This window comes from Hipposideros armiger, unplaced genomic scaffold, assembly GCF_001890085.2.
Source record: "Hipposideros armiger isolate ML-2016 unplaced genomic scaffold, ASM189008v1 scaffold_449, whole genome shotgun sequence".
NCBI lineage: Eukaryota > Metazoa > Chordata > Mammalia > Chiroptera > Hipposideridae > Hipposideros > Hipposideros armiger.
In genome coordinates, this window is record NW_017731799.1 from 135797 (window position 1) to 162516 (window position 26720).

The 26720-nt window shown below is 37.6% G+C and overlaps 1 protein-coding gene across 1 annotated transcript in view; it reads right to left on the reverse strand.

Annotated features, from left to right (window-relative positions):
- The window catches only part of CAP2 (cyclase associated actin cytoskeleton regulatory protein 2), a 161741-nt gene that overhangs the window by 110599 nt on the left and 24422 nt on the right, over nt 1-26720 (reverse strand). Inside the window, exons 2-3 of the mRNA XM_019665738.1 lie at nt 21974-22095; nt 16744-16844 (exon numbers count right to left, since the gene is read on the reverse strand). Coding sequence (XP_019521283.1) covers nt 16744-16844; nt 21974-22094 — 222 coding nt within the window. The 5' untranslated portion in view covers nt 22095. The remainder of the gene's footprint in view (nt 1-16743; nt 16845-21973; nt 22096-26720) is intronic.

Below are 26720 nucleotides of genomic sequence, written 5' to 3' on the forward strand. Positions count from 1 at the left end.
GTTATGTGTGAGCTTGAGAAAAATGTGTATTCTGCTATTGTTAGCTAGTCCACAGATGTCCATTGTGTCCAGTTGATTGAAGGTGTTGTTCAGTTCAACTACCACCTTATTCATTTTCTGCCAATGGGTCTGTCCATTTCTGAGACAGGGATGTTGAAGTTTCCAACTATGCCAATGGCTTCATCTGTTTCTTCTTGCAGTTCCATCTGTTTGACTGATAGAATTAGGCACATATGAATGAAGAATAATGTTTTTTTGGAGGACTGACCCCTTTATCATTATGCATTGCCCTTCTTTATCCCTGATAACTCTCCTTACTTGGAAGTCTGCTCTGTCTAAAACTAATATAGTTATACCTGCTGTCTTTTGATTAGTATTAGCAGGGTATATCTCTCTGTGTCAATTAATAAATTCTTAATAAAAATCTATATGTGCCGTTATATTTAAAATGGATTTCTTGTAGACAACATATAGTTGGCTTGTGTTTTTTTATCCACTCTGACAATCTCTGTGTTTTAACTGGTGCATTTAGACAATTGACATTCAAAGTGATTATTGATAGATTAATACCTACAATACTCATTACTGTTTTCTATTTGTTGCCTTTGTTACCTGTTTCTATTTTTGTCTTCCAATCCTTTTCTGCCATTTGTGGTTTTAATTGAGCATTTTATATGATTTCATTTACTCTTCCTTCTTAGCATATCAGTTATGTTTTTCTTCTATTTCTTTAAGTTTGCCCTAGAGTTTGCAACATACATTTACAACTAATCCAAGTCCATGTTTAAATCATACTATATGACTTTGCAGTAGTGTAAGTACCTTATAATAACAAAATAATTTTAATCCTTTCTTCTTGTCCCTTGTATCATTGCTGCCATTCATTTCATATACAGAGGATGCCAAAAAAATGTATACACATTTTAAGAAAGGAAAAAACGTATTAAAATTGTAATACTCAGTATATACTGATAACAAAAGATGAATACAAGTCACATTTGACTTCTGCAATTACAAGAGGTGCTCAAAGTGGTTACCATCAGAGTAATGTTAATATAGTTTTTTTCCTTTCTTAAAATGTGTATACATTTTTTTGGCACCCTCTGTGTGTGTATGTGTTTGTGTGTGTGTGTGTGTGTGTGTGTATCATATATGTATATGATATATACAGAGGTATATATAATTTAATACATCACTGCTATTATTTTGAACAAATTGTTATCTGTTAGATCAATTAAGAATATAAAAAATAAAAAAGTTTTTATTTTACCTTCACTTATTCCTCCTTTGATTCTCTTCCTTTCTTTATATAGATCTAAGTTTCTGACTTATAGTCATTCTCTCTAAAGAACTTGTTTTAACTTTTATTGTAAGGCAAGTCTGCTGGCAAAAAATTCCCTAAATTTGTGTTTGTCTGAGAAAGCCTTTATTTTCCCTTCACTTTTGATAATTTTGCAGGATACAGAATTATACATTGGTCATTTTTGTTGTGTGTATTTTTTTTTTAATCTCAACACTTTCAATATTTCACTCCACTCTGTTCTTGCTTACATGGTTTCTGAAAAGCAGTCAGATGTAACTCTTATCTTTGTTCCTCTGTAGGTAGGGTTTTGCTTTCCTCTGGCTTCTTTCAAATTTTTTCTTATTTTTTATTTTCTGTAATTTGAAAATCATATGCTAAGGTGTAATTTTTAGGCAGTTATGCTGCTTGGTGTTCTCTGAGCTTCCTGGATCTGTGGTTTGGTGTCTGACATTCATTTAAGAGACATTCTTAGTTATTATGGTTTTAAACATTTCTTCTGCTCCCTTCCCTCTTTCTTCTCCTTCTGGTATGCTCATTATGCATGTATTTCACTTTTTGTAGTTGTCACACAGTCTTTGGATATTCTGTTCTGTTTTTTACTTTTTATTTTCTAAGTCTTTGTTCTCTTTGGGTTTTTTGTTGTTTGTTTTTGAAGATTCTATTGGTATATCCTCTAGCTAAGAGATTCTTTCCTCAACCATGTCCAGTCCACTAATAAACCTATCAAAGCCATTCTTTATTTCTGTTATAGTGTTTTTGATCTTTAGCATTTCTTTTTGGTTCTTTATTTATATCTTTCTCTCTGCTTACATTGCCCATCTGTTTTTGCATGCTGTATACTTTATCCATTAGAGCCCTTAGCAAATTAATCATAATTGCTTTAAATTTCCAGTTTGAGAATTCTAACACCCCTGCCATGTTTGGTTCTGATGCTTCCTTTATCTCTTCAAATTGTGTTTTTTGCCTTTTGGTATGCCTTGTAATTTTTTTTCTTGACAGTACTGGGTAAAAGGAACTGCTGTAAATAGGACTTTAGTAATGTGGTGGTGAGGTGTGGGGACAGAACGTGTACTTCAGTCCTGTGATTAAGTCTCAGTCTTTTAGTGATCCTATGTCTCTAGACTATGAACTTCACAAGTGTTTCTCAATATTTTTCTTCCCTCTTAGGTGGGACAGAATGGCTAGAGTGGGCTGGACTTGGGTATTTCCCTGCCCAATGTGGAAGACTAGAACCAGTTAGAGTTGAGTATTGCCCTTTCCCAGTCCAGTTAGGCTCTGATAACATCCTACCAGGTGAGGCTCTGGTTAATTAATTTCTCTGAAGGCAGGCCTTGTTAAGAACAGAGTTCTCTGATTTATTTCAAAATGTTTCCTTTTCCCCTGTCCTGCTGGAAGCCTGAAGGGATTTTCCCCCAATATTTACAATAGAAACCTGACCAAGCTGCTGGAGGCAAATCTCACAATATTGTGAAGCAGCCCCCACCCCACGACTGGGTCCCTCTGGAGTTCTTAACTCTCAGAGTTGTCCACATTGAGCTTCCAAAAGTTGTCAGCTATAGTTCAGGTTTTCCTACCCCAACACTGGTTCCTGTGGCACTTTCTCTCATGAGCCTCTGCTCCAGAGACTGCAATTCCTGTATTTGCCTGCCTCTCAGATCTTGGGGATAGCAGCGTGCTCTGTGTCCTCCCTTCTCTTATGGATCTAAGAAGAGTCATTGGTTTTTCATTCTGTTCAGCTTTCTACTTGTTTGGAGGAGTGGAGATGTCTCCACTCCTCCTAAACTGGAAGTCCCTCCTCTACTTTTTTTTTTTTTCCATGCCAGGAAACCACTGGATCGCCTCTACTTTTTTTAAATGAACATAAACTTATTCCATTTCCGTTTTCAGACAACATTTTGGAACTTCCATCCCAGCTCCATGCATTTGCCATATGCATGTGGGATTGTGGGATAGGGGAGGTTATCAACATCTATGTAGGAAGAAGGGCTTAGGGGCAGTTATCTGGTGGAACGGATGGCGGGACTGTGATGACGGGAGGTCACTAAGGAGCTCTATGATAAACAGCTTTTACTTGGAATGTTTCTGTGTGTTCAAAATGGCAAAGTTCTCTAAAGATGCTTTTATCCTTTCTACATGAGATTTTATTCTTTGTGCTTATTATGGTTATTTTGATCATATTTATCTGGGGATGCTTGGAGGTATTTATGAAGATAATTGGGGTTGGGGGACTAAAGCAACACCCAAACTGCCCCTTTCTGCCATCACAGCCAAGAATAAAATCTACAAGTATGTAATGCTTCTTCACCATGACTTCTTTAGTTCCCATGGACTTTTGCCAATGTTATGTGATAAGTTTGGGAAAGGGCCCTCTCTCTTCCCAATGTGCCAATATGAAAGGTCACAAGAAGCCAGAATTAGCACTAACCAAGAAACTAGTACTTATGCTTGGTGCTAAAAACTTGTTCTGAGGGCAAAATCTGTTCTGTCAGCAACATAGTCTAAAGCTAAAATTTAAGAAATGGGAAATCAGGTTGACTGTTATTTGTTGTTTAACCTGAAATTGTCACAGTGACACAGGAGAAGGGCCCAGCTTCACTTAAATTACAATTGGCGCCCTCACTTCAGTGAGCATCTTAATATCTCACCTGGACTACCTGGACCCTCCAGTGCCTGGTATGTGTCACTTGTCCTATACCGATGGCCAGCACAGATTACAGTGGTGGTTCTATCTTATTGAGGAGAAAACGGGACTTTGAACAATTTCCTTATGAAATAAATAAGCCACAATATCAATGGCAGTGATTTCTGAGTAGTGGGATTATAAGCAGTTTTTGTTCTCTTCTTCAAATTTATTGTCAGATTTTTCTACAGCAAACATTTAAATTTTATTATCAGAAAAAAATATTTATAAGACATAACTGAGTAAAACAGAAGTTTATTAATTAATATCACAATCAAAAAGTATTTTCTGAGTGCTTACTATGTGCCTGGGTGCTACCAGGTATAAATCAGAGGAAACAAATCATGAACACAAAGAACGATTGGTGAATGTGAGCAATAAGTGATAAGGTGCTATTAGTAGTTGTGTGAAACAGTCAACAAACACCCAATCTTAAAAGGAAAGAATAGCTGATAATCATGATTGAAAAGGTAAGTCTTTCTATTTGGTTAGCTTGACCAAACACAAAAAGCATTCTCAGAAAAAAGAGAACGCATTCTATTTTGAAGAAACTATTTCCTTCTTGTTAGAACCCAGGAAGCACCAGGCTTGATACCCAGTCACTTCTAACCACCGTTCCCCTTACCATGGCTCTTCTGGCTTTCCAAGACAACAGGAGTCCCTAAAGCCTCTATGACTCAGTCACGGCTGCCTTTTTGAAATATCCGGTGTTGCACACATTAGCAGTCTAAATTTACAGTCTCACTAGGGAAAGGAAGAAGTAATGTCACACTCCACTTACTTAAAAATATGTTGGCAATGCTCCATTACATCATAAAGACAAGTTAATTTAAAGACGCTGGCCTGCTCAAGTACTGACCAAGTCCCAGTCAATTTCAGGCTCTGCCTTAGCCAAAGCATACATCAAAAGGGCAATAATTTTATATTAAGTAATTGTTATATATTAGAATATTTACTGCCTTTACAGTTGACTGTTTTTTTCTAATGATTTCAGTCTCATGAGCAGAGAAAGGAGGCATGCTTACTGAGCAGAGCTAAAGCTTTGCCATCTAGAAAGGAAAGACCAGTAGGTAGATTGAGAATGTCAACGTTAGACTACTAGGCGCATTTTATAAAAAAAAAAAAAAAAAAGCTTTCAGGCACTGATAATAAAAGAGGTTTATTCTTCAGTAATAGGACTGTTTCCCTGGCAACTTCCAGCTCACGTAAGTATTTACAGCAGCCACCGTGCACAATTCTGACACTAAGGAACGGCTCTAATGTGTATTTTCTAGATCCATGCCCGAAATCTATTATATATTTCAGCTGCATTATTGTTTCCAGTTAAAAATGACCTGAACACACAACCAACTCCATCCAAAACATGTCACAACCAGCCCCAAAGAGACAATTTAAACAAATTTCTTGGTATGTTAAATCAATAAAAGGTAGAACTGACGAATGGTTTTCTTCTGCAAAAAGGATGATTTATATAGGGGAGTACAGCTTTGCTTTCACTTTTTTGCTCATCCAACAGAGGGCAAAGTATTTTTAAACAATCAATGCCATGAATATTAATGTACCAAATCATGCATTCTCTCCCTAAAATTCTTATTTTCTTAGTTTGTAATTATCACCAAATAGCCTAAAGCACTTTTAGATACTGTGAGAGTATGAATCAGTACCATGTGTGCATGTGGGAGGAGGGCAGGGAGGACAATAAATATTAGGGAGTACTTTTGCCATAGAACTAACACACTTCCAAATCTAGGAATCTGCCTTGAGAAAATAATTGTACAATTATGAAATAATGTTTGTACAAGAATATGTACTACCATTTCATTTCTGATAGGGGAAAAACTGAAAACATCACATGTCACTAAATAATCCTAGATGACTATCCTTGCAGTGACAAAACCAGGGTGAGGCTGGTGGGAAGTCTAGGCGTGCTCCCTCTCAGGGTCACATCCTGGGACCTCACTTGTCTCACCCTCGTCCAGGCCTTGCATTCTTGTACATACATACATTATCTTAGCCATATATGATTTTGATTGTGTAAATCAGTTGTGGTGTAGCCACACAATGAGATACTATGCAATCATAAAAATGATAATGTAGACCTTAACTTACTGACATGGAAAGAGGCCCAGAACATATGGTCTAAGTTAAACAAGGAGGCTACAAAAACAAAATGTGCAGGAAAGTTTGTAAAATCTATAATATAAATCCAATCACTGTAATTGAAAAACCCAATGTAGAACTCTTCCAAATAATTGTTATATTTACATTTTAAAAGATCAAAAATTTGAAAGAGTTAAAATAGGGAGTATTTTTCAAGGCATGAGAATAGAAAAAAATAAAACACTATGTATGTTTAAATCCATTTGCTTTTCTGACAGGTATGACTATTGTTACAAGTTTGTATTCTGAACAAAGCCATTCTAAATTATTTTCATTTTTAAATTCAATCATTGTGTGGCTACAAAACACTTGGCAGATTGGCCTCTCTCCAAATCTGTAACTTGTTTTTCTAACACTTAAGGAATCTAAAGCATTTTATCCACATGTTTAAACCTAATCTTTTGACTTAGGAAGCCAGAACTGCTTCATGGTTGATGTATGTTGGGCCTACACAAGTAAATGATACTGGCTGCTCTAAGACCCTCCAAAATAGTAGAGATGAGGTATTCCTTATTCGAGAATGCACTGTGACACTAAGCGTTGTCCTTTCACTTGTGTTAATTAAGCCATTCTCTTATTTAATTGTCATGTGTATGTATATGCCTTGTGTCTCTAAGTAGGTAATATGTTCTTGAGGACTAGGCCAGTGGATTCTTACATAGAAGGGCCTTTATTACAACAGAAGTTCAGTAACTGCTGCTTATAATGAATGACTGCAATGATTGGAAAGCAGTGTGGTGTAGCAGAGAAACTGTGAGCTTTAGCTATTCAGATAGGCCTAAGATAGAATCCAGCTGTACCCATTACTAGCTGCATGGCCATATTATCCAAACTTTCTGAGGCTTGGCTTCTTTATCTTGAATGTTGCCACCTTATGGGTTCTCCTAATGATCAAGTGAAGCGATATTTGTGGCTAGCTGGCAAAGTGCCTGACACATAGCTGGCCCGCTATAAATGCTAGTTTTCTTTCCCCCTTCTTTACCATTGCCTCTCTTACTAATATGGAAAATGAAAATGAGGCATGCAAACAAAGTTGATCTCTACTGATGAAAAAATTTACCCATGAACCAGATCTTGTTCATTTCTCAACCATATTTACCCAACATCAACCATATCTACCCAACATCAATCCATCTACACTGAGCTCTTACTATGAACACTCAACCCATGAATGGTGCTTGCTGAAATATGGGTTCCCCAACTCCCCATGAATTCCCAGGCAGCTTGGACCCCTGACTACTAGGGTGCCCTACCACCAAGCTATGTGGAATCGACACCCCCTGGTGCCTGCATTTTCTTACTTGTCTTTTGCTGTTCTGTGAACTCCCTTCCAGGCAATACCTTGATTCCAAGATTTTTTTTTTAAAGTACCAAAGATTCCTTCCTCTCTCTTCTGATGATAGCAGTTAAACATACTTGTAAACAGTTGAAAAGACATAGATGTTTAGGAAGTAAAAGCTTTTGGTAAGCTATCCCCTAAAAATGACCATTGTCAGTAATACTCACCGTACCAGACTTTATTTGTAGGAGCGTGAATCTTCCTTAACGCATATACGACCTCTGCCCTCTCTTCTTTCAACTCCTGCTCAGTTATCCTTAGAAAATCTCTTTTCCTGCCTTCTTGTGTCCCACTTGTGAATTTCAACATTATTCTTATAATCAAAGGAATGTGATATACACTCATTAAGAAAAAGAAAAATCCTATGTTTGGTAGAAAAAGTAGAAAGGAATCAGGTCCAACATCAGCTGAAAGTGTGCATAATCTGAATAGAAATCCCCATCCATTTCTTTGTCTTTCTCTAATTAAACTCACAGTCCCCCAGGTACCAGCATTCATAACAAATGCCTATTTTTTTTCATTTAATGTTATTGTTTTCCTGCATCATTTAACTAAAAGCATAGTGGAAGGATGTTTTCCAGCATTCTGCATTATATAAGTTTTGCTCAAAAAAACCTTTGGTGAAGGTTTTTCTTTTTAATTTCTCATGTCACAGACTAATCCTTTTGTAAAATAAATTAACGAGCTTCTCTAGAAACATGAAGTGAAAACCAGACACACAAAGCACAAGTCCCAGTTTTTTAAATTATTAAATTTAACAGACTTAAAATTACTCCGTTGGATTGTTATAAAAGTTTTCAAAGTCTTACAATTTCTGTGCTTATCTCGTGGCAGACCATTAGCAAAGATTTTGTGAACTGCAGTGGTCTGTGTAGAGTGAAGTTTTTCTGTATCTTTGTGTAGGAACCAAACCACGCATTGCTTACATTAGGCCTATAGACAGATGTCTTCCAAGTTTCTAAAAACTAATTTACAAATGAACTTTGGGATGGGAGTCCCCATTTAAAAGTTTGGGACTGTCTGTTTTTGGTTATATTGAGATAATCTACTGAATTTTTCACTTTTCATCCAGATGTTTAAAATTATATAAATAAAGCTAAAGACTCTTGAAACCAAGGAGACCTGATTATTGGAAATATGCAGTGAAGTCCCAGACAAAAATTTAATTTCCCACTGGCCTTTCAGGCTCCAAAGTTATTTCTTGCCTAATCACTATTATTTTGAATATTAACAATTGAAGGGAAAAGCGACATGCCAAAACCCAATCCAAACAAAAACACCAAACAAAATTCTATTTCGTTTTTAAATGTAACCTTCAGTTTAAAGTACTTATAGTAAGGTTCAGAAAAATGCCCTGTCTCAGATAGAGCTCATGGGATTTCTATTGGCAATGACTATGTCAACATATTGATGAATTTTCACATCACCTACGAATTTTCATCTAGCTTTCTTAAGATGCCTTAGAGCTCTAGTCTTTCAATGGTTCATTTTCCTCAACTATAAAACAAGAATGAAAATGAAAGGAACAAGGGAAGTATTAGACAAATTGTCAGGGCTATAATAAATTCAGGACTTTTTTATGTGTGTGTGAGAAACAAAAATCTATAGAGTCTATATTTCTCCATATTTCACTTGCCAACTCATGACTTAAAATCTGGCCTTGATTTTCTTTTTTTTTTTTAAGATTTTTTATTGGGGAATTGGGGAATGGGAACAGCGTTGGGGAATCGGGAAAGAAGAACAGACAAGTTGCTGCCCTTTTGTTCTTCAGTCTAGTTGTGGAGGACGTCACTTCACTGGCCCCTGTTGGTATTATCATTGTGCTCTTCCCTGGTGAGGCAGTCGCTCACAGGCCATTGGACGGCCACTCACCGTAGCTCACAAAAGCTCACACCTGCTTCTGGCCAGCCCCACCACAGCCTACACCGTCGCCAGTGACCCACAGCAGCCCAGCTCCAGGTTGAGCTGTTGTTCACCATCTTAGCTGTAGAGGGCGCAGCGTCACTGGCCCTCATGTGGGATCTGAACTGGGGCCCTGCTGCTCAGAGCTGGCGTCCCAACCCAACTCCTAACCAACAAGCCACTTGGTCGGCCCTTCTTTTCTTTTTTTTTTTTAACCACAAGTCTAGGACATTGCTTAATCCAAATTGTCAGCCACAGTACTTTCATCCACCCATTGATTCAATAATTCATTAAGGAGTTGATTCATTAATTTAAATATTCATTTTCTTTCATTCATTTAGCAAACATTTATTAACCACTTTCTATGGGCACAGTGCTAGACACAGAGGGCCAGAGGATATCAACATACTTCTGGAACCTTGAAATAAACCCAAACACTCAACAGGTGGGCCCCAAAAGATACTACCTTTCCTGTATATTAATCTGTTTTAACTAAAGCAATCGAAAGTATCAGAATTCCAAGTTTAGGCCGGCCGAGTGGCTCAGTTGGTTAAGTGCTCGCTCAAGAGTTTGAGCTCTGAGCAACAGCGGTTCGATGCCCGGCCCAAGCTGAGCTGCCAACAGATGGCAGGATGGCTCAGCTAAAAAAAAAAAAAAAAGAATTCCAAGTTTACTATTTAAAATATTTATTTTGCAAAATGTTTCCTGAAAGGGGAAGGATTTATATTGCAAATGCAAATGAATAAGTTTTTAATTCATTGAATACCCTGTTTTCTTTTACGTTACCAAAACATCTTATATTTTATATAGTAAAAAAAGTTGGCTTGTTATGTGTTGTAAAATGTATAATATCATGTTTTAAAACTTATAGTGTTAAACCACAATCTAAACTGGAAATACAGTTGGAAAAAATACTAAAAGTGAGAAAGCATATTTTGTATTCACCTTATGTACACAAACAAATCTGCAAATATATCTCTTACAGAGTGATTCTTGGGTCAGAGTGTCAATATGTTTGACCAAACTGGTTTTCCTTACATGCAGCTAATACAGCTATTGAGGAATTCTTAGGTAAATGGTTCATATGTATGTTTGTATGTGCATGTCTGTGTGTAGGGGGGCGTGTTTGTGTGTGTGTGTGTTTTGTGGGAATGGATGCATGGATAGAAATAACAAGACAACCTAAATGAAATCAGATCATTACTTTTGTATAATGTATTAATTTTCAGATGCTGAAACGGCCTCCAGGCAAACAATTAAGTAATCCTGAAGTCTAGATAGAAAACTGCATAGTCTTAGAAAGAAAGAAAGCTAGGAAAAAAAGAAACAGGCAAGGGAAGGGGGAAGGACACACACATTGCAGTACTGGGCAGCGTGACTAAATTCTAATGTGGGAAATAATCTTTTGAGAGGGTATTTGTAGGCAGAAAAATCTTTGGAGAAAAGTTGTTGGTTACCCTCAGTAACTCTTGACATAGGCTTAGCTATAAATTCTTGCTATGCTCACGTAGAGCAACACCATTTATGTGAGACTCAGGAATCTAGTTTTTCTCCAGATGTAGGCCAAGAGGTGCCAGCTGGTGGGTGACATGGCTTACCCTCAGCCACAGCCGCCTGGGCAGGCTCAAAATGCATCCCTGTGTATTTTGTCTCTCTCATTTTGCTTATGCCAGTGAACAAAGAGGTTTCCTTAGAAAGTGCCCTTTAAGAAGCTAAAATAAAAGCACTCAAACAAAAGTTTAGCAAAAACATATTTCTGTCCAGGAAGAAAAAAAGGCAGGTATCATCTTAACCTGAGAGATTCATGGAACGTAATGTACTGTTTCAGCAAAACATTTTGGTGACATATTTTATTTTTCATAGAGTAAATGGGGGCAATCATGGTGGTTAGTGATGCCTGGTGGCTCTTCAAGAGATGTTTAGATTCCAATTCCAATTTCTTATTAGCCTGTTCCCAAAGCTCTTAATGTGCTATGAAACTATTGGGCTGTCGGAAAAGTCATGACTTATTTTTTCTGTTTCTCGTTGCAAAAATGCGTCATGACTTTTCCAACAACCCAATAGAATGCTCCATGAAAAGGACAAGGATTATATGCTCTAAAAACAAACATCTTCAGTACCATAGTGGTCACAGAAATGTCCAACTAAAGCCAACGACTTAGCAGGAGTGAGTCAAAGCATATGTTTATAGCAAAGTATGTGTTTAATGCTGAGAATAAAAATTCTACACATTCTTGGGAAGAAATGATAACAGAGACTAATCCGTGACCTTTCTGAATTCTGCAAATTTGGTGTGAACAGCTCAGTGAGTGATGACCAGGCTGAGACAAGGCCAATGTAATGGAGCATAAGTGAAGATCCATGTGGGACAGAGTTCATCTGTCCTGGAGGTCACCATTCTTCCTGTCCCCCAGAGCTGCTCTGAGGAGACACATGAAAGGCACAAGTCACAATGATGCTCTACTCTCTCCTTGGCCCTAGAGCCTGAACCACCCATCATAATGACCTTTCCTTATACTGTGGAAATTTGGTAAGGGGAACAGTAACAGCTGTAGAGTGCAGAGGACAGGAAGAAGGTGGCAGGTAAGTGCCACTTGCTTCTCCCTAAGGACCCAGTTACTGACAAAGGTGTTCGGAGACACAGCTGCCCAGCCGGTCAAAGCCAAGCATCTCCTAATGTAGTGGATCAACACTCTGGAAACAAGATTACTGGCTCTGCCATTAAGATATGGTGCTCCATTTAACATATCACCTAACTGCTCTAGTTTGCAGTTTCCTTCTCTGAAGAAAGAAGGAGAAAAAGACAAGTAGGAGGGAAGGGAGGAAGGAAGACAATGAAAGAAATAGAAAAGGGACTGTATATTGGAATGTATGATTTCTAAGATATGTCCTTCTTTAATAATTCTGACTATCATAATTGGCTAAGATAGTAAGAAAGAAGATTCCCAATTTTAAGACCTGTATAAAGTCTTGAGGCAGAATTCTTTACATGAGTCTTTTTTTTTTTTTTCTTGATCTCTGCCATTTGGAGAATGTCAAAGACATACAGATCTTTGGGGTTTAAGACTGCCAAGGTATTCTATGTCTAGCTATAATTAAAATAAATATTCAAATTAAAACAATTAGCAGGAAACCAGAAGTTAATGGCAGGACCAACTTGGCTGAAGGTGAGTGGAGGAGTGAGGAAGATCTGTGTGGAATGGGCTGTTTTGTTGAGTCAACCTCAAACTTGTTCTTCCCATCTTTATTTTTGGAGCTGGGGAGGGCAGGGGCAAAAGGGTTACGATGTAGTCCCAGATTATAAAACACCAAAAATGCAAATGGTCACTTTTACAAATGAGTACAAATTACTACAAAACCAAAGGAAGAATACGAATAGAATTAGCAAAACAAATGTGTATTTTTGTTTATTTATTCCAGACATAAGGTTATTAATTATCCCAGATATAAGGTCCACGTAAAGGAAGAAGTGACAACCTGTAAGACCAAGAAGGACAGACTCATGGAGGCCTCAAGGTCTTTTTAAATGAAGGAGTCTGATTTCCTTCTACATCCTGGGAAAGCAGGATGATATTTTATCTTTAGTGTTGTGTGTGTCCTTCTTCTGACATGTTTCCTTCTGCTTGCTTCACATGTTCAGGTGACTGAGGTACTTTCCCTTACATAGCTCAAGATGCTTTTTATAAAGGTGATGATGCTGCCCTATCGCAAGCTCTTTGAATGGAAACCAAATCGCCCCTCATGTTTTAAGGCTGACACAGCGGCTGAGTCACTCAATCAGGCTGTGCAGGCCAGAAGGCCCTTCCAAGTGAAGTCGTCCAGCCTTACTGCTGAGCAGGTTAAGGGACTAGCTCAAGGTCATGCTGTAAAAAGCAGAACCAGCTCTAAAATCCAAATACAAACTGCCAATGCTAGTCAGAGGAAAACACTCCTTGTTTGGCCACTCTTTGAACTCATTACCAATCCAGTATGGTATAAAATGAAAACATTTTGTAGATGGTTTAAATAAATGACAAAGACTAGGAACATTTAGAATAGTGATGGTGACCCATTAAAAGTGCAGCTATAATAATTGTCTAAAAGGGTTCATCCTTCATAAAGTCAGGGAATTCAATAGTGCAGTGCGATTAATCATGCTATGTTTAAGTGTGCTAAACTTTATTGTCCTTTTGTTCAAATTGTAGTTCTGCCATTTTTATTAAACAATTAATAAAAGTGTTTTTTAAATCATTTTAATCAAGAATAATCGAGAATAAGAAATAAATGTTCCAGACTTCTAGAAACATTTCAAATGTAAATTCTATAAATATCCAAAAAGGGTTCTAGTTAGGAAAAGCTATGTGATTTGCAGCTGTTCCATGATTTTCAAATCATTTAGAAATAGACCTGAGATTTAGTTCCATATGCCATGAAAAACTACAGGGCAGCTTTGTTAAAAAAAAAATCACATTTGTCCATTTAAGGCTAAAATGATGTCTGACGAAGGGCTTGGTATTAACATAGGCCCAGTTTCTAGAGGATCCTTTCCTGTGACATTGAGGACTATATTTACTCTAAACATCTATTATAAAATTATGCATTGTTTGTACTTTCTTAAAAGGGGTGCAAGCTGTGTGAGTGTTCCTTGGTTGAAGAGTAATTTAAATAAGCCCTATGGTTTATGTTGCATACAAGAGTGTTTTACAAGATCTAATCTTTGCTAAACTTGTTATATTCTTCGGTTTAGCAGAGCTTCCTAATTGTAGCTATTAGTTCCACTTTTTTTGTGGTCTATTCTGTCAATAGACTATTGAATGTTCAGTAAATTAAGCCCAACCAGCAGCCAACACATCGAGACAGACGTTAAATCATAGCTTGGCTGCCCTTATTCATTATTTGTATCTGTGAAATAGCTTTTAAGCTTGGGGACAGGATTTAACATGAAGCACATTTGTGTCATTCTCAAGTTTCCATACTGTACAATCAGGTATGTGAGGTTTTTTTTGTTGTTTTTTTTTTCTAGGCAACAGGTGTGTTCTTGGAACAAAGTTCAACCCCCACTTCTGGCTTATGTGAGAGGCAGCAGCTGCAAGCTTAATGTCAATGACACATGGTTCTATAAGAGAGAAAAAATAAACTACTTGTTCAATGTATTAAAGTAATGGGCAGATGGATGATAGCTGCCTGCATTTTTTCTTTGTGTTGTAGAATCAGAGTCTAAACTTTCAGATGACAAATGTTTCTCTCTCTCTCTCTCTCTCTCTCTCTCTCTCTCTCTCTTTCTCTCATTTCCTTACTTCCTTCCCTCCTAAAAAAGTATTATGTATTTATTATTGAGAATATTCTTTATTTGCATCATATTTTTTTTAGGCTAATGAGTGGAGAGAAGAAAAAACAATATAAATCATGCTATACTTTATTTATAACTCAATTTTGTTCTAAAAAGAATTTAAAGGAACTGTTTACTATGCAATTTGAAGAGACTTAGAATGCAAGGTCTACAATTTTTAAAATAAAAAATTAAATATACTTATTTATAAATCTCATTATTCTCTAGTAAAAAAAGCCTATATAGAGTTCTGTGAGATATTACTAATAAGAGGAATACTGTGTACCTCAGAAGCACAATGTCCACATTAATTAATAGTAACAATAATTGATACAATAATTATTGTGATTGTGATCAAGAGAGTAAATGTTCGTCAATCACTCAAGAATCTCATTTAGTGTAGCGGGGTAATATTCCTTTTTATATATTAGTTTTCAGGTACTATCATGCCTTAGAATACAGGAAGCTCAGCCAATATCTTACTGCATATATGTTTTCTTGTAAACAAAAACATTAAGCTCAAGAACAGATCAGAGTAATTACAGAGCTCTGTGATATATTTGAAGTGGACACATCTTAGTGCACAGACTTTTCTAGAACTCATGTATGTCAGACCTTCCCCTCTTTTGCGAATGGGTATTTCAACAGGAATATGTAATAAAAATAGAGGTCATGAGAAGCATCTTCATTTTTCTTAGATGTGGCAAACAAATTCATTGCAAACGTGATGAGATAAGCACCTATTTAATTACAATCCTGGAACCTCTGGTATAACTTGAGTCACCAGATCTCCTGGAAGACCGGTGTTGCACATAATGTCTAATTGGGGAAGGAACAAGGAGAGAATACCTTTTATGTTTTTTTTCATTAACCCCAAACCACAACATTATTCAAGAATCAGATTTTCTGTGAATCTATCCTGAAAATGGTTTTGCCAGGATTGTCTCTTGCTGAGAAATCTATAAGCAGATGGATTTGGAATTCAATCCTCTGCGAGAAACAAAGGCAAATGAAAAAGAACCTGGTGATAAACTTCTTTTAGGTTTTTAATTGGTTTGGCTATTCCATTAGATTTTTCACTAAATGCATGCAAATAATGACTAGCCTTAGAGAGGATGCTAAACATTTAAAAATGTACAAAAGGTGTCTAAAACTCAGCCACCATACTGTTCATCAGCTTATCAAAGGCCTGAATGTCATTAAAGGTCTCTACCAATCCAGAGATCATCAAATTCTATTACTTTATTACTTTGCTTTTCCTCAAGCTGTACTTTTTTAAAAAACTGTGGTAAAATATACATAGCAAAAAATTGACCATATTAACCATTTTTAAGTGTACAGTTCAGTAGTGCTAAGTATATTCACATTGTTGTGCAGCAAATTTCCAGAATTTTTTCTGAAGTTTGGTTTGTACTACAAAACTAAAACTCTATACCCATTAAATGAGTTCCCATTTCTCTCTCCGCACGCCCTTGGCAACCATCATTGTACTTTCTGTCTCTATGAATTTGACTACTCTAGGTACCTCATATAAATGGAATCATACAGTATTTATCTTTTTGTGAGCAGCTTATTTCACTTAGCATAATATCCTCAAGGTTTATTCATGTTGTAGCATGCATCAGAATTTCCTTCTTTTTTAATTGCTGAATAATATTCTCTCTTATATAGTAATGTGAATATACCACACTCTGCTTATCCATTCATCCGTCCAGTCACTTGGGTTGCTTCCATTTTTTGGCTATCATGAATAACACTGTTCTGAGTATGCGTATACAAATATCTCTTCAAGATCCTGCTTTCAATTCTTTTGAGTATATATCCAGAAGGGAAATTGCTGGACTATATGATAATTCTATCTCTAATTTTTTGAAGAACCGCCATACTCTTTTCCATATTGACTGTACCATTTTACATCCCCACAAGGGTTCCAATCTCTCAATATCCTTGCTAACCCTTATTACTTTCTGTTTTTTTTGTTTGTTTGTTTGTTTGTTTGTTTTAAATAGTAGTGATCCTTTTCTTGGAGAACAAGGAAAGAAAGTACTCACGTGAGTCTCCACGTCACCAGCAAGGATTCTACTCTTCTTTAAAAACTCAGCCACCATACTGTTCATCAGCTTATCAAAGGCTTCCACTGAGGGTGCCACACCTTTGGAAGAAGAATATGTTGTTATTCCCTGGTAGTTTAATGAAAAGCATATGACTTGACCAAAGCCACTTTCCAAATAAAAGGCAGATCCAAGAAGGGAACCAAGTCTTACTAATCCAAAGCCAGCATACCTTCTTCTATACTGACCGAACCAGGTCCTATAAAAGCCTTGCAAACAGTTACTAATGTTATCCATGACAATTTTTTTTTTTTTTTTAGCTGAGCCATCCTGCTACCTGTTGGCAGCTCAGCGGCTGCTCAGCTCGGGCTGGACTCGAACCGCTGTTGCTCAGAGCTCAAACTCTTGAGCGAGCTCTTAACCAACTGAGCCACTCGGCCGGCCCTATCCATGACAATTAAAAGGTAATAATGAACTCTGGGCAATGGGAAAAGAAAGCTGATGTCACACATTTTGTTTCTTCTTCACTTCCATGGGGAGGAGGGGTGGCGATGGTGGGAATGAAAATGACTGCTCAGCTAAAGCAGATTAAGCTGTGATCTTCCAAATAACTATAAAAGTTGAAGTGACAGCAGTAATTGGTGTGCTCCACATTTCTCTCCCTGCCTCTTAATTCACAGAAAAATTTGCTTAAGTCCCGGACCGCACGTCCCTAATATGGAAAAAGATAACATTGAAAATCTCAGTACTACAGGCTATTAAAATCCAGACCAAAACCTACGACTCCCTTTCTCATATTGGAATATCCAAGCCCATAAATCTATAAGATAAAACTTCCTTCTTGGGCTGGCTGAGTGGCGCTTTGGTTAGGAGTTGGCTTGGGACGCCCGCTCTGAGCAGCAGGGCCCCGGTTCAGATCCTACATGAGAGCCAGTGACACTGCACCCTCTACAGCTAAGATGGTGAACAGCAGCTCAACCTGGAGCTGGGCCGCCGTGAGTCACTGGCCACAGCATAGGCTGCAGTGGTGCTGGCCGGTAGTGGGTGTGAGCTTTTGTGAGCTGCCGTGAGCCGCTGTGAGCGGCCGTCCAATGGCCGGTGAGCGACTGCCTCACCCAGGAAGGGTGCAGTGATGATATTAGGCTGTTGGAAAAGTCATGACGTATGTTGTCTACGTTTTTCAAAGGTCATTTATTTATATAAAGAACAAAGATCAATCAATGATATATTGCCCATTTTGTTCGATAACCTTTTGCCGTCTTTCAGTGAGCTTCATAATTCCTTGTTCAGAAAAGGACCTGTCTTTATTTGCAAAAAACTGAACAAGGTGCTAATTTACAGCCTCATCTGAATTGAACATTATACCACACAAGGAGTTTTGAACAGAGCGAAACAAGTGGAAGTCTGACAGTGCAAGATCAGGCGAGTATGGTGGGTGTGACAACACATCCCATCCAAGCTCCAATAATTTTTGATGGGTGATCAAACTTGTGTGGGGTCTCGCGTTGTCGCAATGGAACAGAACTCCTTTACAATTAACAAGCTCTCTGGACATTTCTGGATGATGGATTCATTCAAACTGTCCAATTGCCGACAGTTCACATTCGAATTGATTGTTTGGTTCCTTGGTAGGAGCTTGAAAAACACGACACCTTTAAAATTCCGCCACACTGAGGGCATAACCTTCCTCTGATGAATGTCTACTTTCGATGTCGTTTGAGGCGAATCATCACATCGGGACCAAGACCATTTGCACACCACATTGTTGTAAACAATCCACTTTTCATCCTCAGTTATCAGTAGCTTCAAAAAAGAATCATTTTCCTCATGTTTAATGAGCATATTGCAGATGTTTATATGCGCTGTCAAATGAACTTCTTTGAGTTCATGCGAAACCCAAATATCGAGCTCGAGCTTGCTTACATATCCCAGCTTCTTCAGGTGGTCATGAACGCTTGAATGATAGATGTTCAATGTTTCTGCAATCTCTTGTGTCATGTTACGTGGGTTTGACTCGTTCAATGCCTTTATTTTGTTGTCATCAATCTTGGTGGGCCTCCCTAACCGAGGAGCGTCATTGAGATCAAAATCACCAGCATGGAATTTCATGAACTATCATTGGCACTGATGTTCTTATAAAGCATTGTCACTGTAAACTTTATGCAACTTTTCACAAGCTTGACACGAGTTCCCTTTATGGAAGTAAAACAGTAAAATATGGCAAAAATGCACAGTTTGGTCTTCCATCTTCAACTTGTTGTAAAATTTCCAAAACTCAACCAAATCACTCATTTTTTTTTTTAGAATAAAGCTAGAACTGTCAGCTGTCAAATGACATAGCAATAACATAGATGCGAATGACTCTAGTACTTCCAAAAATGAACTAGTGCCATCTGTCGCAAACATGTGTCATGACTTTTCCAACAGCCCAATACCAACATGGGCTAATGAAGTGGCGTCCTCTACAACTAGACTGAAGAACAAAAGGAAAGCAACTTCTCTGTTCCCCTTCCCCTATTCCCCCACGTTGTTCCCCTCCCCCAATTCCCCAATAAAATCTTACAAAAAAAACCAAAACAAAACAAACAAACAAAAAACCTTCCTTCTTTTTCCCTTTTACCCAGTTGCCCATTTCCATAGTCTCAAAGGGTGATGAATATAATTGTTTACAGCTCTCTGTACATTGTCTAACTTCTAAGGAGGCTACTGAAGCTGAATTATCTTAAAGTTCAAATACAGTATGTACCAATTTCTAGAACATAAAATGGTGTAAGCCCAAAGATTCCTTATGGATCCACTTGGAAACAGATAAACCTGTTTGTTGCTGTGGGAGAGGCCTGAGAGGTTTCTGCTGAGTATTTAAAGTGGTAGAAAGTTTTAGAAATGTGACGGAAGCCTCTACACAGCAGAAGATATAATGATAAAATGGAACATTTTACAATTTCCTTTCATCACTCAGCTCTGCTCACACCTCCTCCAGGCAGCCTTTCTTTCACCCCTGCCTGCATCCTTTGAGCACCCCTCAATTAGAGCATTTGCGGTCCTGTACAGTAATGCATCGAGATCAAAGATTCTGTCTCTGTGTAAAATTCATCTTAGATTTCCTCGCACATAACATAGTACTTGTCACTTGGCAGGCAAGCAAAAATATTTCTTCCACTGTTGGGCCAAACGTAACTGATTGTCAGGGGAAAAATAAAACATATCAAAACACATCATAATACCAATATCAGAAGAAGGCAGTTCTTTGATCTGCACATATTATGGATTGGTTTCCTTCTAAAGTTTTTTTTAAACAAAAAATAATTTTTAACTTTAATTATAGCATCATTGTAATGATGATATTTATATTTAAGCTGAGAGGTTGGCCTTAAGGATTTGTTAAAAATAGAATTTAGAAAATTACCAAAGCTTACTAATAAAGAAGAAATGAAAATTGCATTGTTTAGGATTAGTCAAATGTTTTATGGATGGCTATCATTCAGACATTTTACTAAGTATCCTGCTTACTAATTATATTACTTAATTTCACTTAGGATAGTATATTGCTAAGTTGTTTTAAAAGACCTCACTTTAATAACAGGTTTGGAATGATTTGCTATTTAAGAAAATATTTGTTTAAATACTTAAGTAATTTAATTATATGCCTTCGAATTTTGCTTATCCTATTAGTTTTCCCATAATTTTTTTTTTTAAAGAAAATTAAAAATGTAGTCTAGTTAGCTCTTCGAGTAAGTGAAGTTCAAATTATGGAGGGTTTTTTCTCTTTACTCAACAACACTAAACAATCTCTTGGGAATTGGATTTTAACTTTATTTTATTTATTTGCAGGCTTTATATTTGTGGTTGGCAGTCTTAGAGAAATGTCTTTTTGTTATTGGATGCCAAAGTCATAAGAAAACAAAGTTACAGAAGAGTACATAAAAAATATTTTCTTACAAATAAGGTTTACTGAATCTCATAGACCAACTATATAGTTTTTAAAAAGAGGCTTAAAATGAAATCATAGATGTGTCTCAATTGATGCGGAAAAAACTTACAGGCCCCTGGCAGCCTTCCTTTAAACAACATCCCCTTTCAATTCATTCAAAGCATTTTAATTTTCATTATGTTGTGTGTGTGTGTGTGTAGGGGGGACCGCCTGTGCATTTGTGCTCACACAGTAATTTTTGTCCCAGGGCATGCAATACCAGGCACAGCCCCAAATACGCCTGAAATTCTAGAAGCACCAATGTGGATCTTGACTGGTAAAAGCTTTGTTGGAAGCCCCCTCTTCCCCAAGGCTTTTCTCAGCCCCCAAAAGTCTGACAGGATTCAAAATGGGTCAGATAAGGAAGAAACATATGTGAGACAAGACAAGAGTTGCCAGATTAAATACAGGTAGCCCAGTTAAATTTGAATTTAAAATAAACAATGAATACATTTTTAGAATAAATGTGCACCATTCAATATAGCCCATGCAGTATCTGAAACACAGACCAAAAAAAAGTAGTTGATCTGAAATTCAAATTTAACTGAGTGTCCTGTATTTTTTATTTGCTAAATCTGCAACCTTAGACAAGAAGAAATTGGAAAAATTACTGTAGATAACTTAGAGAGTTTGCCATACATGGTATCCTTTTAAAGAAATAGTTAACTTATTATGTTTGCTCATATAATTTTTAAAATCTTTTTTTAAGTGTGGTATTAGCATATAATTTTAAAAGCATATTTGGTTAGGAACAGGCAAAGGTAAAACAATGTGATATGATCATGTAACATCAAAGTCATGCTTGGGTTCACATCAGACTTGCTTGCTTTGAAACTGCAGTCCTTAAATGTAATGACTTATTCACTTTAAAATGAAAATCTACAGACTGATCATTCCTTCCAATTTACATTCTGAGAACATTAGTTTCTTTTTGATAACTGCTTAGATAATATAATTTAGTCATTGAGGGTGGAGCAGCAGTATAAACACTAAAATGAAAGAATAATGGTATTTGGCACATGGATTATGCTCTTAACAGGCAGAGATACTGGTAATTTTCATGGATTGTGGGTTGAAATTTTTCTTCCCTTTCTCTTTTTCAGGGATCTCTTGCATCTGGTTAATGTCATGGTCACATATAAAGGAAGGAGTAGGGAAGTGGAAGAAAGTAGATAGAAATACTTCTTGAGAACTAAAGAATGGGGACAAACCTAAGTGACCAGTGATGAAAACAGGCTGTAAAACAGGTTGTGGCCCTACCTCCATTGACACCGTTCATTTCTCCACAGTCCCCAGGAGGTCGGTGTGACTCTGCAGACAGCAACTCCAGGCGGCCGACTGCCCGCTCCAGTCTTTCCATCAGTCCCTGCATCTCCGCCATTCTAGAAGAACACAGGCACAAACAGGCCATGTGAGTGTCAGGCAGGATTAGCAAACTGACAGCATCAAACTTAACAGCGGCAAGAAGGAACATAAAAATTACTCGCAAGGGCCATAATTACCTAAAGGGTGTTTCTACCTTCAAGAAACTGTGTGAAAATAACAAATTTTGAGCTTGTTTTCTATTCAAGTCAATGACTTTTACAAGCTCCATAAGCAATACACAAATATTCACTCTCTTTATACCATTATCCAGTGTCTCATTGGGTACTTCTTTGTGCTTTGACACCATCTATGTCTAGCATTTACTTAAAAGCCCAGGAATATAGATCTCACAATTAATATTACCAACTCTTATACCACTAAATGGTGAGAGCATATTTTAACCATTTCCAATAATTCCTTCTGTTAAAGTATAATTCTCCAGAGGACACTAAACCCACCGATAATCCTTGTTTACTCAGTTACCTTAATGCAAAAAGTGCAGCACAGAACTATGAGTTTGTGAAACTGCAACATTTAGCAGGCCAACAAGGCCATCACCTCCAGAGTTAATTGTCTTCTACTTATTCGTTTGTTTCTGTGTTTCTGTTGCTGAATTATTTTCAATAACAATTATTCTGCATGGCGGATATTTTAATTTAAAATATTAGAAGTGGTTATGTCCCTTTGTTGCTGATTCTTTTTAGATAAACTTAGTTTCAGGTGGGATAGCTTTTGGAGACAGCGCTGTTCAGTCACCTAACACTCATGGCTGGGATAAACTGGGTTTGAAGCTGAGTAAGGAACTGGGGATAAAAGTGGGACTGGGTATCTATCCATCCTTCCTGCTTCCAAACTGATCTTAGATAGCTACACTGAGTGTACACAAGATAGGTACCTTAAAATCTTTGGCCCCAGGATGTGATGTTATTAAGGAAACCCAATCTCATTTGGCCAGGTTCATGAGATCTAGCTGATATTAATAGGTACAATAACTCTGACCATACCAACCTATGACTGCTCCTGGCAAAACTCAGGCTGCTGCCCTAGAGAGAGTAAAACAGGCCTCACCTCAGTGTCTGTACTTCTCACTCTTACGAACTTTCCAAGCATCATCCTGAGCTGATGAACTGGTATGCTTCTGCATCAGAGACAACACTGGCCCAGAGTGTGGGTAAATTTTATTGCTCTAAGATGTGTGAATATTTGCTGTTTCTGCTGGGAACCAGGGAATGCATTTCTCTTTTGTATTTTGTAGTCCATTAGTTTTGAGCTTAAATGTAATGATGACTTGCTACTGCCTTTTTTAAAAGCAAGGTTATACTTATCGAAACACGTGGATTGCTCTGTAATTCTGCATTCAAATGTCAGATGGTCACCAGATACGGATGGGGAATTCACTGTCTATTTTGGAAAGTCATCTCCTCTAAAACTGCCAGCAGCTACTCTTTCAAAATATGGGGCAGTATTTTCTGCACGGCTGAAATCAGCATCTAATCCCAAGGAGATTCAAAATTAGAAGTTTCTCATCTATTCTTTTCTTGTTAACATCAGAGTTTCTGCTTTCATCGCAATTGGAAAAAAAAAAAAGGAAGAAAATTAATTGAATCCATTACGTAAGCTTGCAAGGGAATGGGTATCCTGTAGGTGGGTAAAGGCCATTTGAGAAATGATAAAAGCCCCTCAAATCTTTTAATAGTTACCCATCTGTTCAGTTATCTGCATTCCCTGATGCTCAACTTGCCAAAAGTTACCACCATAGACCCAGCTCACATTAGGAAAAAAATGTGTTTGCTTTGTTAGCCAGCAGCCCATCCCCCAACAGAAAAGCACCAAGCACCTCCAGCAGCTCCAGAGCTGTTTCAGGAAGGCCTGTTACATTTCACACGTAGGACTCCTGTCCCTGACTGTGGCTTAATCAGCTTCCCGGACAAGACCCAAACGCACGCTATCTAATAGTGCTCCATATGTTGAAAGACAACAGGAGTTAGACCATAAACTGCAGGGCTGGGCAGATTGGTGTGGAATGCAGTCTAAAAGCAATTCAGATGTCAATTCGTATGAAATCACCATGGACTGAAGTCTTGCCACAGCCTCTTAAGAGATCAAAATACAGTTCATGCAAGGAAGGTGGAAAGATGCCCCTGGATTTAAAGTTGTAGAATAGTTTCTAGGAGAAATGAAAGAACAGGTAAAGAATACACCAGGATATCAAAAATATACATGTTAGTATTCCCAGGAAAATGACAGGGTCCAACGTGGCTGTGCCCTCTTCTCCCAAAACACCCACCCACACACACACACACACACACACACACACACACGTGTGTGTACATGCACACTTCTCCCTACATGTGCCCTCAGCTGCTATCCTGGCTCTCAAGAATGAAGAAAGAACAGCGCTGCAGATTTTCCAGATTCTTCACAGGGAGTTCCATTCCCCTTGGTTATTCAAAATGGATTTAGCCAAGTGTTGATGAGGAGGTGGGGGCCAGAATTTAAGAATTAGGCTGGGGAAATGGATAGGGCAGTGAAAGCAAATGCAGACAGCAAGGTCAGGGTAAGGAATGAATCAGGGCCAGGTGGACAAATGGATGAGTCTGGATCAGGAAGCCAGAGGAGGAGGGGAAAACGGCAAGATGGCCAGACATATAATGTTCTAAGAATTAGATGAGAAGCAAAGAGTAGTCAGATAAACATCTGGAGAATCAAGAGACTGGGTTAGACGACTGAAACTTGGCCTCCAAGTTTTCTAGTCATTCTACTCAAGTAAAAGCCAGCTCTGAGTTGAGGTCCCCTATAATCTACAACTTATAGAACATAAATGCCAACATTTGTCCAGAGTATGAGAGTGGGTGGAAAGAAAAAGGTGGAAGAACATAGAATTTCACATCATTCTCTTTTTAATGTTTTAGGAAATGATACTTGAGCTTAACTTTAATTCCTTGTTTAGCATTAATTTTTGAGTATTCTCTTCTGAGTTTCTTTGTAATGGGAAGTATAACTCATCCTTGTTTGTCTTTTTTTTTTTTTCTACTTGAAATTCCCCCTCAGTTTTCCTTTTTTAAAGTTTAATTTTTATCAAAGCCAAACACTCACAGAATGTAAAAAGACAACAATTCTAAAAGGCTTATGACAAAAACACGACAGTCCCGTGACTGTGCCCTTCCATTCTTTAGCTTGAGAGTCAACTATTTTCAATTATTTTAGCTGTTTCTTTTAGTAATTACCTCCCTATCTCTAAGTAACATGGTTATGCCTCCATGTTTGTTTCCTTCAGTTTTAGGTATTGAGTTCCCACCCAAAACATGAGGGTTCACCTTTTTCTTGTCCCATCCCCACTAGCACATACATGCATATTTCCTTTTATCCCATCCTCCCAATAGTGTTACATCACAATTTTTGTGTAACCAATAATCAGTGTTAACACAATGATGACTATTCACAGCTGAGTCATGAGGTATACTAAAATTACTTTTCATGTTTTGCACAACCTGTTTTCCTAGAGCCATATTCTTCAGCCTCTCAGGTTTCTATATACTTAAAAATGACTTATCGCCAGACTCTTCCAAACTTGTGTAAGTCTCCTTTCAATAGGGCCAAACACATCTGGAATTCTGTTAGTTTTAGCTTCTCAGAGGTATCTCTTCTGGAGAATTGCTCCGACTGCATGATTGCTCCACAGGCCTGCTGCACATCTGTAACCTGGGGTCTGCTTCACCTTCACTGAAGGTGAATAGAGAATCATCATTCTAGGGATTTCTCTCCCCTGCCCCTTATGTGGTATTAACTCTTTCCTGGACTCTATATCCTCCTCTTTCTTGGTGTGCTTCCTTAATTGAAAAGAGCATTATCTTCTTTAAAAAGGTACATGAAAGGTCAGGTTTTTTTGAGATCTTGCAAGTCTGAAAATATCTGATGTGCTCTCACACTTCCTTGATAGGTGGTTTGGCTAACTATAGCATTCCAGGCTGGAAAATGTCCTCAGAATTTTAGAGGCATTGCTCCATTGTCTTTCAGCTTCCTAGGTTGCTGTTGAGAAGTCCAAAGCCATTCTGATTCTCCATCCTTTGGATGTAACTTGTGTTTTTCACTCTGGAGGAAGTTTTGTGATCTTCTCTTTGTCTCCAGCATTTTGAACTTTCATGAAGACATGCTGTGCTGTTGATCAAGTATTTTCTTTATAAATTATTTTCATGAGGTGTAGAAAAGATAGGAAAACAGGCATTGCCTATTGTTCATCTCTGGGTGAGTTTATAAACCAAAGTTTTGGTATTTTTCTTAAATAAAGAAATTAGCATTCTTAATATTCTTAATATTTAAGCAATGCAAACATCTCTCACATCAATTGCTTACATTTACAAATACTTTGTACATTTCAACAAGAAGGCCAGTCAGTATTGTCTCGTATACTATCTTGGAATAATATGGTGTTAGGGAAACATTTTCCAAAAAGAAAAGATAGCTATCATTGTTTTAAACTTCTTTTTGTTTTTTGTTTGTTGTTTGTTTGCATGTTTCATTGGTCCTCTCATAGAACCCATCCTCAAAGTACAGATATTTAGTTCCTAAGACTGTCCAATGTTATGTCCAATGTCCAGTGTTATACCAGTAGTACCACGACTATGCTTAAAGTACCAAGTGA